General features: G+C 35.3%; 1 protein-coding gene across 1 annotated transcript; it reads right to left on the bottom strand.

The window, feature by feature from the left end:
- Positions 1-10559: 10559 nt before the first annotated feature.
- LOC125468306 (hydroquinone glucosyltransferase-like) lies at positions 10560-12275 on the bottom strand. Its single transcript, XM_048589101.1, has one exon. It carries the CDS (start codon positions 12111-12113, stop codon positions 10656-10658), a length of 1458 nt encoding a protein of 485 aa, XP_048445058.1. The 5' UTR covers positions 12114-12275; the 3' UTR covers positions 10560-10655.
- Between the last annotated feature and the right edge of the window lie 933 nt (positions 12276-13208).

Here is a 13208-nt window from a genome sequence, read left to right as displayed (position 1 = left end):
CTAGTAACTTTTCATATACTTTATGGTTGCATCTAACCTCCTCATTAGACTGCCTACGTATCCTAAAAAGGGATCAAGCCATTCGTAGTTCACCATGCACTACAATTCGACATGTATCACAGTCCATTTAAGTCGAAAGACATAACATTCCTTAATCAATCATTAGAACTTGACAAGCATGAACTTACTAGACTCAGGACTACATAACAAACCCACATGACAAACAAGATTTCCAATTTATCCATCATATAAATCACTACGTTTCACATAATACCGCAATTCATAGGATGCAACATCACAAAGAACAGTCAACGAAGCACAATGTTATTCTCTAGCCACATTAGTGAACGAGTCTAATCATAATAATAAGAATTATATCCAACATCATTCCACAATCACTCCAATTAATCAGTCCTAAGAATCAAAGATGCACTATATTAACATTTAACTACATTAATCAATCAGTAAGATCGCATTTCAGTACTCGAATTTTAATAAAGGAGTTCTACATAATTCCCTACCTGGATTCCAAGTAATAACATGATAATTATAATTTATAAACATAACATCTACTGTGAGCAATACCTACTCACTCAAATCTAGGGTCAGACTAACATCATGAAAATGAGTCAGAGTAGGGATTCCAGACCACTCAACGGAATCCAACCAAAATATGATTGCCTATCAAAATGTACTAAGTACAACTAATCCTCATCACCCCTAGAATGCGTATGGTCCCCCATCATAGATATGTCAAGCTAAACCATAGGCATAATCTCATCGTGTAAGCAGTGATTACCCATTGCGAATATACCAAGCATTATCACCCCTGAATACGTATGGTCCCCCATTGTAGTGATCATCCATCATAGATATACCAAGCATGATCACTTCTAGAATGCATATGGTCCCCTATCACGGATAAACCAAGCAGAACTATATGCATAGTCTAATAACATAGGCAAGGATCACCCATCGCGAATATACCAAGCATTACTGTATCCTATAGCTCTAGGTTGTGATCACCCATCGTGGATATACCAAGCATGATCACTCCTAGAATGCATACGGTCCCTCATCGCCGATATATCAAGTAGAACCATAAGCATAGTCTATTCGGGCAGGCGGTGATCACCCATCGCGGATATATTAAGCATGATTTCCCCTGAAATATGTATGGTCCCCTATCGTGGATATACCAAGCAAGACCATCCATGAACCTCTGCTACATAGTGCAGTTAGATCAATACACAATCCACTTGCCCTTATCTCAACCTCTATGGTTTACATCGTAATCACTTACACTATCAATTCCTCATGATCACTAACTACCATGTCACACAAGCCTATATGTTCTATAGAACACTTCTAATAGGATTTTAGGCTCACAATGTCATAACGGTTATCATACATATCATTCATTTTATCAAAAAGATAAATAAACGCATGTATAACACAATATGATGTCCCATATACGTGAACTAGGTTATATATTATTTGGGATAACTCACTAACCAATATAGGCCCACTAAGCCCTACATAGTCTTTAGTGATACTGATTTTAATATTTAAGATCCATTCGTAACATATTGATCAAAAGTCAAGTCTCTGTCTACAGTGGGGTCCACAACCCTATACAAGTCAATTTGGAACATCTACCCATGGATTTCCAATCTATAACTTCCCAAGGGTCTCATTTATCTTATAGAACAATATTCTAAAATTTCGGAACTATTCAATGGTTGGATCTTCGCCGATTGCTAGAATTAGGTTCCTATCAACTTTGGTTTTACAAACTTAGAAATTCAATTCGGGAAGATCCCTATATCGGATTCCTTCTCTGTAAATTCCTAAGGTCCTTGAATATTATGTACTATAACACATTAAAGTTTGGTAATGATCTAACGGTCGGATCGTCATTTGCTACACTATTCAAGTGACGAACCTTAGTGGAACTAGGTTCAAACGATGGAATTTCATCAATCAGAAGTCACACATGGATTCGGGGTATCGAATTTAGCCTAGAAAGATAGAATTGGCCCATTAGCCATGCATGGCCGCATGTGGTGGTTTCCGGCAAATGGAAACCTAATTTTTCGACGAACTCCAAAAATTACCAAATTTTACAAAAATGTAAAGCAAATAAAGGGGAATCATTTTCATACTTGGGCCTAAGTCCAATTTGGCCGGAAAGTGGCCTGAAAATGCCTAAATCCGCCGGGTGGCCGAAAATTTTCGAACCTTGCCGCTCCTCCGTCGAAGGTCTGATGACAATGACTGTTGTTAGGTTTTACTCCTGAAAAGGAAGGTTGCCAACCCTAGGTGGTGTGCCACCGTGATTGATGTTGGAAAGGGAGCTAATTGCTCTAGGGTTTTCAACAAGCTGCGAGTTTCTCGTGCTCCGTTAGTCAATTATAGTAATCCATAGGTGGCATTAAGGTAAGGGCTCAACTAGGTTCGCAGTGAGGAACATTATGGCACCAGCCCTATCATCAACGGTGGCCAGAATAAAGAGATATGGCTAGGTCGAAGAGGGAGTCCGGTTCCCTCCTTCTCCTCTTCCTCATTTCCCTTCTTTTCTTTTTTTTCTGATTGGTCACCTCCCCACTTCTTCTCTCCCGCAACTCTAATTTCCCCCCTTTCTTCCGTTACCACCTGGCAGCATCCAGTCCTTTTTCTTCTTTTTTTTTTTTTTTTTAATTTTTTTTTTTATCTTAAGCTCTAATTTCTTTGATTCACAAACGGTTTTTACCTACATTTTCGTAGGGTTGAGCTCTATCCATTTATACTTAGTGTGACCCCGTAAAGTACACGAATTTTTAATGGTTACTAACCAAAATTCAAATTTCGTAATTAGTTTACATACAAATACGTAGCTTGCAATAGTGAAATCCAAGAATAGTATTGCATAAAAGGTATTAATTATAATGATACTTTCTCACATGTGTCTTCAAATTATTCAATGAGAATGATTATGGCCTTAATTGCACATTTTTATCTAGATTTACAACAAATGGATGGAAAGACAACTTTCTTGGATGGTGATCTCCAAGAGGATATTTATATGGTGAAGCCTAATGAATTTATTGAAAGGGGGAAAGAGCATATGGTTGCAAATTGAATAAGTCAATCTATGGCCTCAAGCAAGCTTCATGACATTGGTACCTAAAGTTTGATCAAGTAGTTACAACACATGGTTTTGTTGAAAATAAGTTAGATGATTACATCTAGCTCAAGTTCATGTAACAAAGTTTATTATACTAGTGTTGCTTGTTGAGATATCCTGCTTGCTAGTTCCTGCACTCAGTTGCTAAAAGAGACAAAGTCAATGATCAGTGCAAATTTCAAAATGAAAGATCTTGGTAAAGCGCACTTTGTTTTGGGAGTTGAGATTGCAAGAGATAGAAACAGAAAGTTATTATCTGTCATAGAAGGGCTACTTTGAAAGAAGTCTACACAAGTATAACATGGAAAGTTGCAATGGCTGCCACGTACCAGTAAATAAAGGGCATCCATTGTCAAATGAACATGATCCTCAAATTGATCTTGAAGTACAAAAGATGGTTAAAAAGCTTTATGCATCTCTAGTTGGAAGCTTAATGTATGCAAATATCTACACAAAGCATGATATTGCCTACATTGTAGAAATTTTGGGTAAGTTTCAATCAAGTCCTATTGACGCTCACTAGAAAGCTACTAAGAAACTTATAAGTAGGCCTGGAAAACGGGTCATGTCTATCGTATTCATGTCGTTTTCGTGTATCATATGTTATCTTAACAAGTCATGTCGTGTCACACCCGTTATCTTAACGGGTCCTTAATGACCCGACCCATTATGACCCGTTAGGAAAAAAATATTTTTTTCCTTAAATTTGCACATACCACACATTGCCACAGAAATATTACTTCAAAACATTAAAATATATTTGTCGTTTAAGTACTACATCTACACTCGAAAATAAGAGTCTAATAAACAAATATCTATACACTACTAGTCTATTACAAAATATTAAATGTGCAAGGATATGCAAAATGAAAGAGTTTTTGTTTTCAAGGTTGTGAAGCTTTTCTCAAAAGTTTAAACCTTGCCAATGGAACTCAAAGCTTGCATGTTATTCCTTGTACAAAATCCTCAATTTTCATAGATCATCATGACATAAGATTTTGTGGTATCCACTAGTGTAAATATTGTAAAGTGAAGATTGAATTCATTCATTGTATTCATATAGGGTCAAGGAGTGTAGCTGTAAAAAAAAAATCATCAAAGTCGAAGTTAAAATAACTGTTAAACCGTGATTTTTCATTGATAACCATCGAAAATTCTTGTCCCGTTACTTGATCTCTGAATGTTTATTTTTTGTGATTTTTGGCATATGCGATCTTGAAGCATATACAAACAAGTTTGACAGTTGGATAGTTGAAATTAGTTTCGTAGAATGCGTATCCCATCAAAACGATAGATTCACTAACACTTAGACTTTATTTATACTTTCATTAAGTATAACATAAGACTTTGTGGTATCCACTAATGTAAATATTTTAAATTGAAGATCGAGTTCATTCATTGTATTCATATAGGGACAAGGAGTGTAGCTGTAAAAAAAATCATCAAAATCGGAGTTAAAATAACCATTAAATCGTTTTTTTTTTGTTGATAATTGTCGAAAAGTTTTGTCCCGTTACTTGATCTCTGAATTTTTTTTTTTTTTTTTTTGCGATTTTTGGCGTATGCGATCTTGAAACATATACAAACAAGTTTGACTGTTAAATCGTTGAAATTAGTTTTGAAGAATGCATATCCTATCAAAACGATAGATTCACTAATACCTAAGAGTTTATTCATACTTTTATTAAGTATAACATAAGATTTTGTGGTATCCACTAGTGTAAATATTTTAAATTGAAGATTGAATTCATTCATTGTATTCATATAGGGTCAAGGAGTGTAGCTGTAAAAGATCATCAAAATTGAGTTAAAATAACTGTTAAATCATGATTTTTCATTGATAACCGTCGAAAAGTTTTGTCCCGTTACTTGATCTCTAAATGTTTGTTTTTTGCGATTTTTAGCGTATGCGATCTTGAAGCATATACAAACAAGTTTGACGGTTGAATCATTGAAATTAGTTCCGTAGAATGCGTATCCCATCAAAACAATAGATTCACTAACACTTAAAGTTTATTTATACTTTCATTAAGTATAACATAAGATTTTGTGGTATCCACTAGTGTAAATATTTTAGATTGAAGATCAAATTCATTCATTGTATTCATATAGGGGTGTAGCTGTAAAAAAAAATCATCAGAATTAGAGTTAAATTAATCGTTAAATTGTGATTTTTCGTTTATAATCGTTGAAAAGTTTTGTCCCGTTACTTGATCTCTAAATGTTGTTTTTTTTCAATTTTTGGCGTATGCGATCTCGAAGTATATACAAACATATTTGATGGTTGGATCGTTGAAACTAGTTTTGTAGAATGCTTATCCCATCAAAACAGTAGATACACTAACACTTAAGAGTTTATTCATACTTTCATCAAGTATAACATAAGATTTTGTGGTATCCACTACTGTAAATATTTTAAATTGAAGATCAAGTTCATTCATTGTATCCATATAGGGTCAAGGAATGTAGCTGTAAAAAAAACATCAAAATCGGAGTTAAAATAACCGTTAAATCGTGATTTTTTGTTGACAATCGTCGAAAAGTTTTATCCCGTTACTTGATCTCTGAATGTTTTTTTTTTTTTGTGATTTTTTGCTGATGCGATCTCAAAGCATATACAAACAAGTTTGACGGTTGGATCGTTGAAATTAGTTTCGTATAATTCGTATCTCATCAAGTTCAATGATATATATATATATATTAAGTAGATTTAAATTTATTTATTTTGTACGCATAACACTTAAGAAATTGAATGGTATGTATATTCAAGCCGATCCAATGGTCACCAATTTTTAATATTTAATTTAATTTAATTATTATAGTTTTTAGGGGTATAAAATTGTTAAATTAATATATATAATTATTATAGTATTTGTTTAGGGTTATAAAATTATAAAATTAATATTTTGCTTATTGTGTATTGTGTTACCCACGTGTATACCCCAACCAACCTGTTATCTTAACAGGTGCTTATCAGGTTATCCGATTCGTTATCGTGTCGACCTGAACACCTGTTCATTTCTTGTTGTGTCGTGTTGTATCGGGTTATCGGGTTGTGTCAGGAATTGTCAGACCTAGTTATAAGGGACCTGTAACAGACTAAGAGTCGCATGCTTGTGTATGACAGAAAAGAAGAGCTTGAAGTTATAGGATACACTGATTCTGATATGGCAAAAGGCTTAGATGAGAGAAAATCAACTGGTGGCTTTTCCGTTTGGTAGAGGTGCAGTGTCTTGGAAAGAGTGCCTAGAAAACCATCGTTGCAACTTCTACTATGGAAGCATAATTCATGGAATGTTTTGAAGGTATGAAGCAGCCAATTTAGCTGAAGAATCTTGTGGCAGAATTAAATTTTGTGAGATCAATACAAAAACCTTTGTGATGATCTATCCAAGTTAAGTTTTATTCAACTTTTAGCTATTATAATTGTTAGCTAGTTTTAATATCTTCATAATATTAGTCTTTGCAAACTGTTACTATTGATTGATCTTGAAGGTGGTTTTTTAATTCAGTTTGGTGCTTTGAATAAAAGGTGTGTTATTGAATTAAGTTTGATAGTTTTTCAAGTTTGATAGTTTGGAATGAATTTCAAGTTTTTCAAGTTTGAATTAAGTTTGATGGTTTTTAATTTACTATTATATTGGAATGAATTTCAAGTTTGATAGTTTTTCTATCTGTTTTAAACATAACGTTTTTGAATTAAGTTGGAAATGGGAGTGGATAGTTTGAGGTCTACTTATGTCAGTTTGATCATAATTTTATGAGTGCAAATTGAACATGTGTGATCTAAGGGTAGCAATTACATAATGGTTGTAATTGAAACCTCTTTGGTCCTGTGTTTTGCAATGCACGGGTAGATTGTTGATGATGAGTACTCAAAACACTTAGCGACCCACCCTATTGTAAACTTGATTGAACTGACTTATAGGTTTCATACTTGCTCAAGAGAGAGAACGTAAGAATATGAGCATGAGGATGAGTATGAGAATTTAGTTATTGGGTTCAAAATTGAATAGGAAGTCTTGTTAGGAATGGATTTGTAATCCATATTGTTCTAAAACGGTTAAAGAACAAAGGAATTAAACTACTATTTGAAGAGAATCAGTTTTCTGTGTAGATTTTAATAGGGAAATCCTTACAGAACTTGGCTAGGATTATGTTATATATAGCGGCCTCTACTCTCATAGTTTACGCTCTATAATTGAACTAAGGCCTATTGTTAGTTAGAGCAAACTGATTAGTGGAGAAAGGAGAAGGTTCACTAGTTGTTTGCTACAAACTTTGGACATGGCTGCTTCTTCGAGTTCATCTGCAGGCCATGTTCTAAAACCCTGTAAAGGCGGCCACCTAGGCATTGGGCGTCAGACCGCCGCCGCGATTTTTCCAAAAACGTTCAATAAATTGGTAAGGGTATTAGACGGTGTCTAGGAAAAACGTTCAATAAATCGGCAAGGGTATTAGACGGTGTCTAGGCGGCCGACTAGGCGGGCTAGGCAGTCTCGGTGGCGAACTAGGCGGTTCTGTCAAAAAATTACACATCGGTGTTTCACTACACATCGTAGAAGAGGAGGACGACAACATAAAATCTGAAAGAGAGAAAGAGAGCGAGAGACCAGTAAAAGGAATAATAGTGCAATTGCTGGAAAAAAAAAAAAAAACGAAAAATTTGACCTGGACTCTTCGGATTTCTTTGCCGGAGCTAGTAATGTTTTCGAGGATCATTGATGTGCTAAACTAGGTTTTGGGAAACTTTGCAGGGCAAGAAGATGGGGAATTAGGCAAAGAAGACGATGGACAAATACGCGGAGCAATCGAAGAAGTGGAGGAACACTGGAAGAGGAAACAGGACACCTCAAAGTAAAAGCCTCTCGATTTCCAAGGCGTCAAAACCAAACTCCCCTTATCTGATTTATTTCCACTACCAACTCCCCTTATCTTATCTGATTGATTTCCACAAGTTATAAATTATAATAAAAAACAATTACCCACTTCACTATTAAATAATATATTATGTAATTACTACTTGGGCTTATAAGTTATAAATTATAATAAAAACAATTACCCACTCCACTATTAAATAATATATTGTGTAATTATTTGGAAGATTTATATATAGAGATCAAAACTTTAACTATATTTCAAGAACCTTCACTAGTTTTTAAACAAGTCAATAAGAAACTTGTTTAACACTTAAATAAGCACATATTATATGTTTGCTCCCCATATCTTTATTATTGTTCAATACTTCATAATATATATGTCATTCTATTTTTTAGTTTATGATGAAATTATATATATATATATATATATATATATATTAAGTATAAATTGACACTTATTTACACAAAATACAATAGATTTACTTAAATCCGCCTAGTCCACCTAGGCGTTAGGCCCCAACCCACCGTCCGACTAGCGCCTAGCATTTTTTAGAACCTTTTGTCTACCGGTAGGTTTTCTTCTCCGCGCAAACAATTATGAATTCTGCTTTGTGTTTTAATTGCTGAGATTCATATTACATGATCTTGGTTAATGTTTATGCTAACAGGATAGTGGGAGATGAGGAAGAGAGATTCGGCCAAGAATAGCCTCTGTGTGTGTGTGTGTGTGAAAGAGAGAGATGAGCTTTCAAATAGAGGGAGGCTTGTTTAGTTACAGAGAAAGAACTAATTAGAAGAACAACAGATCACTAGAAAAGAGACGGAAAAAAAAAAGTTTATTCACAGCTGGAAAGCTTACGAACCGACCAGAAATAAAAAATTACAAGCTACAAGAACATATACAGAAGGAGAAGTGAGGATACACACACACACACAGAGACAGAAAATGTAAAGCATCTGCCAGCCTTAATCCAATGAACGTTTAAGCATCTAAGTAAAGACTTCAACTAACAAATTAATAATGCAAAGCTGTAATTTTGTTTGATGTATTCATTACTTCAGCTACCCAACTACAGTTATAGCTCATTTACTCATTTTGTCATGGGTGTGATGGGAAGTGGGAGAGTAACTCGTATGGTGCATATAATAACAGGTCATCGTCAAAAATATGAAAGGCTTACCTAAATGTGTGAAAAAAGTTAAAAGCCAAATAAAAGTCAAATTTCCCCTAGGATTTAGCCCATGTGTGGTTATCACCAGCGAGACCTCATCCACATAGGCATGTCTTCCATGATTTATTGAATCTAACGGCTAAGATCAAATATAATCAAATCTAATGGTAAAACAAAGATCTAACGGCCCAAATTTAAATCCAACAGCTAAAATAATTAAAAAAATTATTTAACTCAAAATTCATCAAAATTTAGTGATTTTTCAATATTATTGGAATTTAAATATTTTTAAGTTAAAATATTCATAAAATTAAATTATGATATTGTACATAAATTTTTTTTTTAAATTACTTTAAAACAAAAAAAATTAGCCTAAATTTATTCTTTAATAATCTCAGGCTAAAAAATTTAGACCAAAAGGATTGAAACAGAAAAACTATTTCTAGGTTAAAACCTAAATTTTATGGGCTAAAAATTTTAGGTTTTAGCCCATGGGTTGGAAATGGTCCTAGAGAGTTAGATGTGCCACGAAGAGTGTTCTAGAAAAGAACAACCTACATGAAATGGGTTTGCCAATTACCATCATGTGCATCTTTGACCTTCTGGAAATACATTTGATGGGTGCAGTTCGACGTGTATCTCATATCGTGACTATTAAACTACAATTCTATAAAGACTAAAGAAAACTATATATTAATGATACTAAAAAAAAATCTTATCTTGTGCTCGTCCAAGCATGCAGACTTTTTCAAAGTTCCAACATCACCACCCTTGCATAAAATTTCACGAGTTTTATATAATTTTATTTGGTAATTTTAACTTTCATGTCCCTTATTGAATACATGCATTCTACCGGTGGTATTAGATAAGAAACAAACATGTTAATCAATATTTAATTAATAATTTAATTATTTACAATCATATTATTTAGTTTGTAAATTTAATTTGAAAAATTTATTAGACATACTGTGTTGAGATATTTCAAACCCATGATGGCTTGTATTTAACCATTGATGAATCTGGTTAGTGGAGATTCTCTCTCGCAAGTTTTTCTTCACGAGTGGACAATTCTATGTTACGTAAGCCCTAAACCCTACCTACTAGTATAACTCTTATGTACAGAGAGGAGATAAAATACTTGTTATCTTGGAATAATTTGAGCTATACAACTCCTATAATTTTGAATTGGAATTTTTATTAATTCCAAAACCTTTTGGATGGAACTAGAAACATGTATTTTCGATTTGATTCAACCAAAAATCAGACTTATTCATGAGTGAAAAATAGTAGGGTCTTCAAATTAAAATCATACTCGACCAGAAAAATCATAAGTAACATGAATACAGTAAATAAGATATCATTTAAGATAAAAGCAAAAAAAATAACACAATATTACTGGTCAATTAGACAGCAATAATTGACAAATTAGGTTATTAATTAGTTCTTCAGTCCCTTCCATATTTGAGCAACCTCAGCAAGTGACTTGGTAGACGACCCTTCTTCTGCCAAAACCAATTTGGCTGCCTCTTTATACTCTTCCATCTTCTTCCTTAGCAATTTTCCTTCATCTCCTTCAATTAGGTCCCTAATATAATTAGCAATATCTTGGCTCTCCACTATGCCCTTCTTATTCTCTTTGACCCCCAATGCAACTTTCAAACCATCAACTAGTATCACCTTATTCATCTTTTGCTCTGCATAGAGCGGCCAAGCAATCAAAGGCACACCATGCATGATGCTCTCTAGTGTCGAGTTCCACCCACAATGGGTCAAAAACCCGCCCGTTGACCTGTGATTCAACACTTCGACCTGTGGGGCCCACGTCGGCACAACTAGACCCACATCTTTGGTTCTCTCCAAAAACCCGTTTGGTAGAAACCCAAGTAGGTTTTCTTCGCCTTCACTAAAAAAAGCAGCATTTTTAACCGTCTTGTTTGGACTCTTGACTACCCAAATAAATCTATGCCCACTCAATTCAAGACCCAAGGCCAACTCATTCAGTTGCTCTTGTGAGAAAGTCCCACCGCTCCCAAATGAAACAAATAAAACTGACCCATTGGGCTGCTTATCAAGCCACCTCAAACACTCATTCCCATCGATCCCATCTATTGAACCGGTTTTTATCACCGGTCCAACCGGATAAACCGGTGGAATTCCTCTCCCTTGATCCTTGAGAGCCTTAAAAGCACCCGGTTCCAAATCCACAAAGCTATTGACCATGATCCCGGCAGCCGAACCATACTTCTTGCACATGTGAATCACAGCTTTGTAGGCCGGGTTGGTCCTATCCTGAAGCGGATCCGGGAAATCTCGACCATGAAGTGGCACACAGCCAGGGAGTTGGACCGGTTCAGGCATGTCCCTATACTCACAAGAAGTGGTCTCATGAAGGTGTGGCAGATGAAATATAAGCAACAACCCTATAGCGCTACTGGGGAAAAACATATAAGGGGACACTTGGAATTCAACGGCGACATCAAAAGCGTCCACACCAAAAACATCAACAATAAGTGACACTAGCCGAGTTGACTCGTTTAGTACCCTTACTGAGTCCCGGAGAGCCGAGAGAGACCGAGTCAAGGTGAGACCGATCTTGGTCTCGATCATGGCGTCATCAGGGAGGTCATCGAAGCTCACCGGAGGGAGGAAGACGTAAGAAATGGAAAGAGAACTGAGGGCTTCGAGGACCTTTCTTTGGGGTGTCAAAAGCGACCCGTCGTTCGGGATGATGAACGTGACGGAGAAGTTGTGATGGACGACCAGTCGTTTGGCTAACTCGATGAGGGGAGTGAGGTGACCTATGCCCGGGGTTGGGACAATGGCTACATGGGGTGGCGTGAGCAGTTTGTGGTGGTGGCTGCTGCCGCCGCTATGGCCTTGGGTGTCTAATGCCATTGTAGTAGGTGCGCAAGTCAAAGGTTTTGGTGTGATGAAAAACGAATTGGAAGCAAAGAAAGGGTATTTAAAGAAGAGAATGGAAAATAAACGACATCGCTGCTGTGAGTTGGTTTTATGGTGTAGAATTTTCAATGGACTGTGAACTGTGGCAACTTAATACTGTAGTGGTATTTTTTTATTTATTTGTAATTGAAGAGTTATAAGTTTGATTATCGATAAAAAAGAATTTAAAATATATCATTACTAGTTTATTGTAAGATAATTTCCCATTCCTCCAAAGAAAATGAAATCATTTTTTTAAATAGAAAAATAAAATGTGGACCGTGAGGTGAGATTTTTGTTTTGTGTTGCAGACTTGCAGGTAAGTGTCACAGATCCAACAACAGAAAGCTTTGCAAAATTTTTTACTTTTATTTTTGTCTATTTGCGTTTAAATTTTTTTAATTTGCGCGTTTGTTTTGTTTTTTATATATTTTTTGTTTGGGTAACTGACTTTTAAACTTCTTTTTAAAAGATGGGAACTGGGAAAAGTCATTTTTGTGACTTTAATTTTCTTCTTTTGACAACTACGTGCTTGAAGTTTCTAGATTTGGATCTTCGCCGGATCTTTTCCATGAAGATTTTAAGGATCAACGTACGTGAATCGTTGATTAAAAATCGTACGATCATAATTAAATATTTTTTATATTTTTAAAAGTAAAATAGCCTCGTTTTGCATGAAAATATAAAAAAGGAAAAAATTATGGCCGCACGATATTTTATCAACGGTCTACATGCGTTGATTCCTAAAATTCCCAATGAAAGGATCTAGCGAGGATCCAAATCCGAAGTTTCTTCCCTCTCTAGTTCGACATCACTACTAGTCGTACAGACGGAGGCTACATGGCTATTATATCCTCATAAACTCATAGTTGTTGGCATGTCCATTATTCTAATTCTGAGGGGCCTATGGAAGAGAAAATAGTGCCCCAATCGCGCAAATTTTCTCAGTTATTTTAGTTAGATATTTCGTGGAGAATTTTGTGCGCATGTCGTTTCGTAACAAATCATGACATGCGGATATCAACATATATCGACATACGATGAGTATGT

Source organism: the organism of the source record quoted next, unplaced genomic scaffold (assembly GCF_019419815.1).
Source record: "Pyrus x bretschneideri cultivar Hongxiangsu unplaced genomic scaffold, Pyrus_bretschneideri_v1 Contig3, whole genome shotgun sequence".
In the NCBI taxonomy this organism is placed as follows: Eukaryota; Viridiplantae; Streptophyta; class Magnoliopsida; order Rosales; family Rosaceae; genus Pyrus; species Pyrus x bretschneideri.
This window is presented reverse-complemented; position numbering and strand designations above follow the sequence as displayed.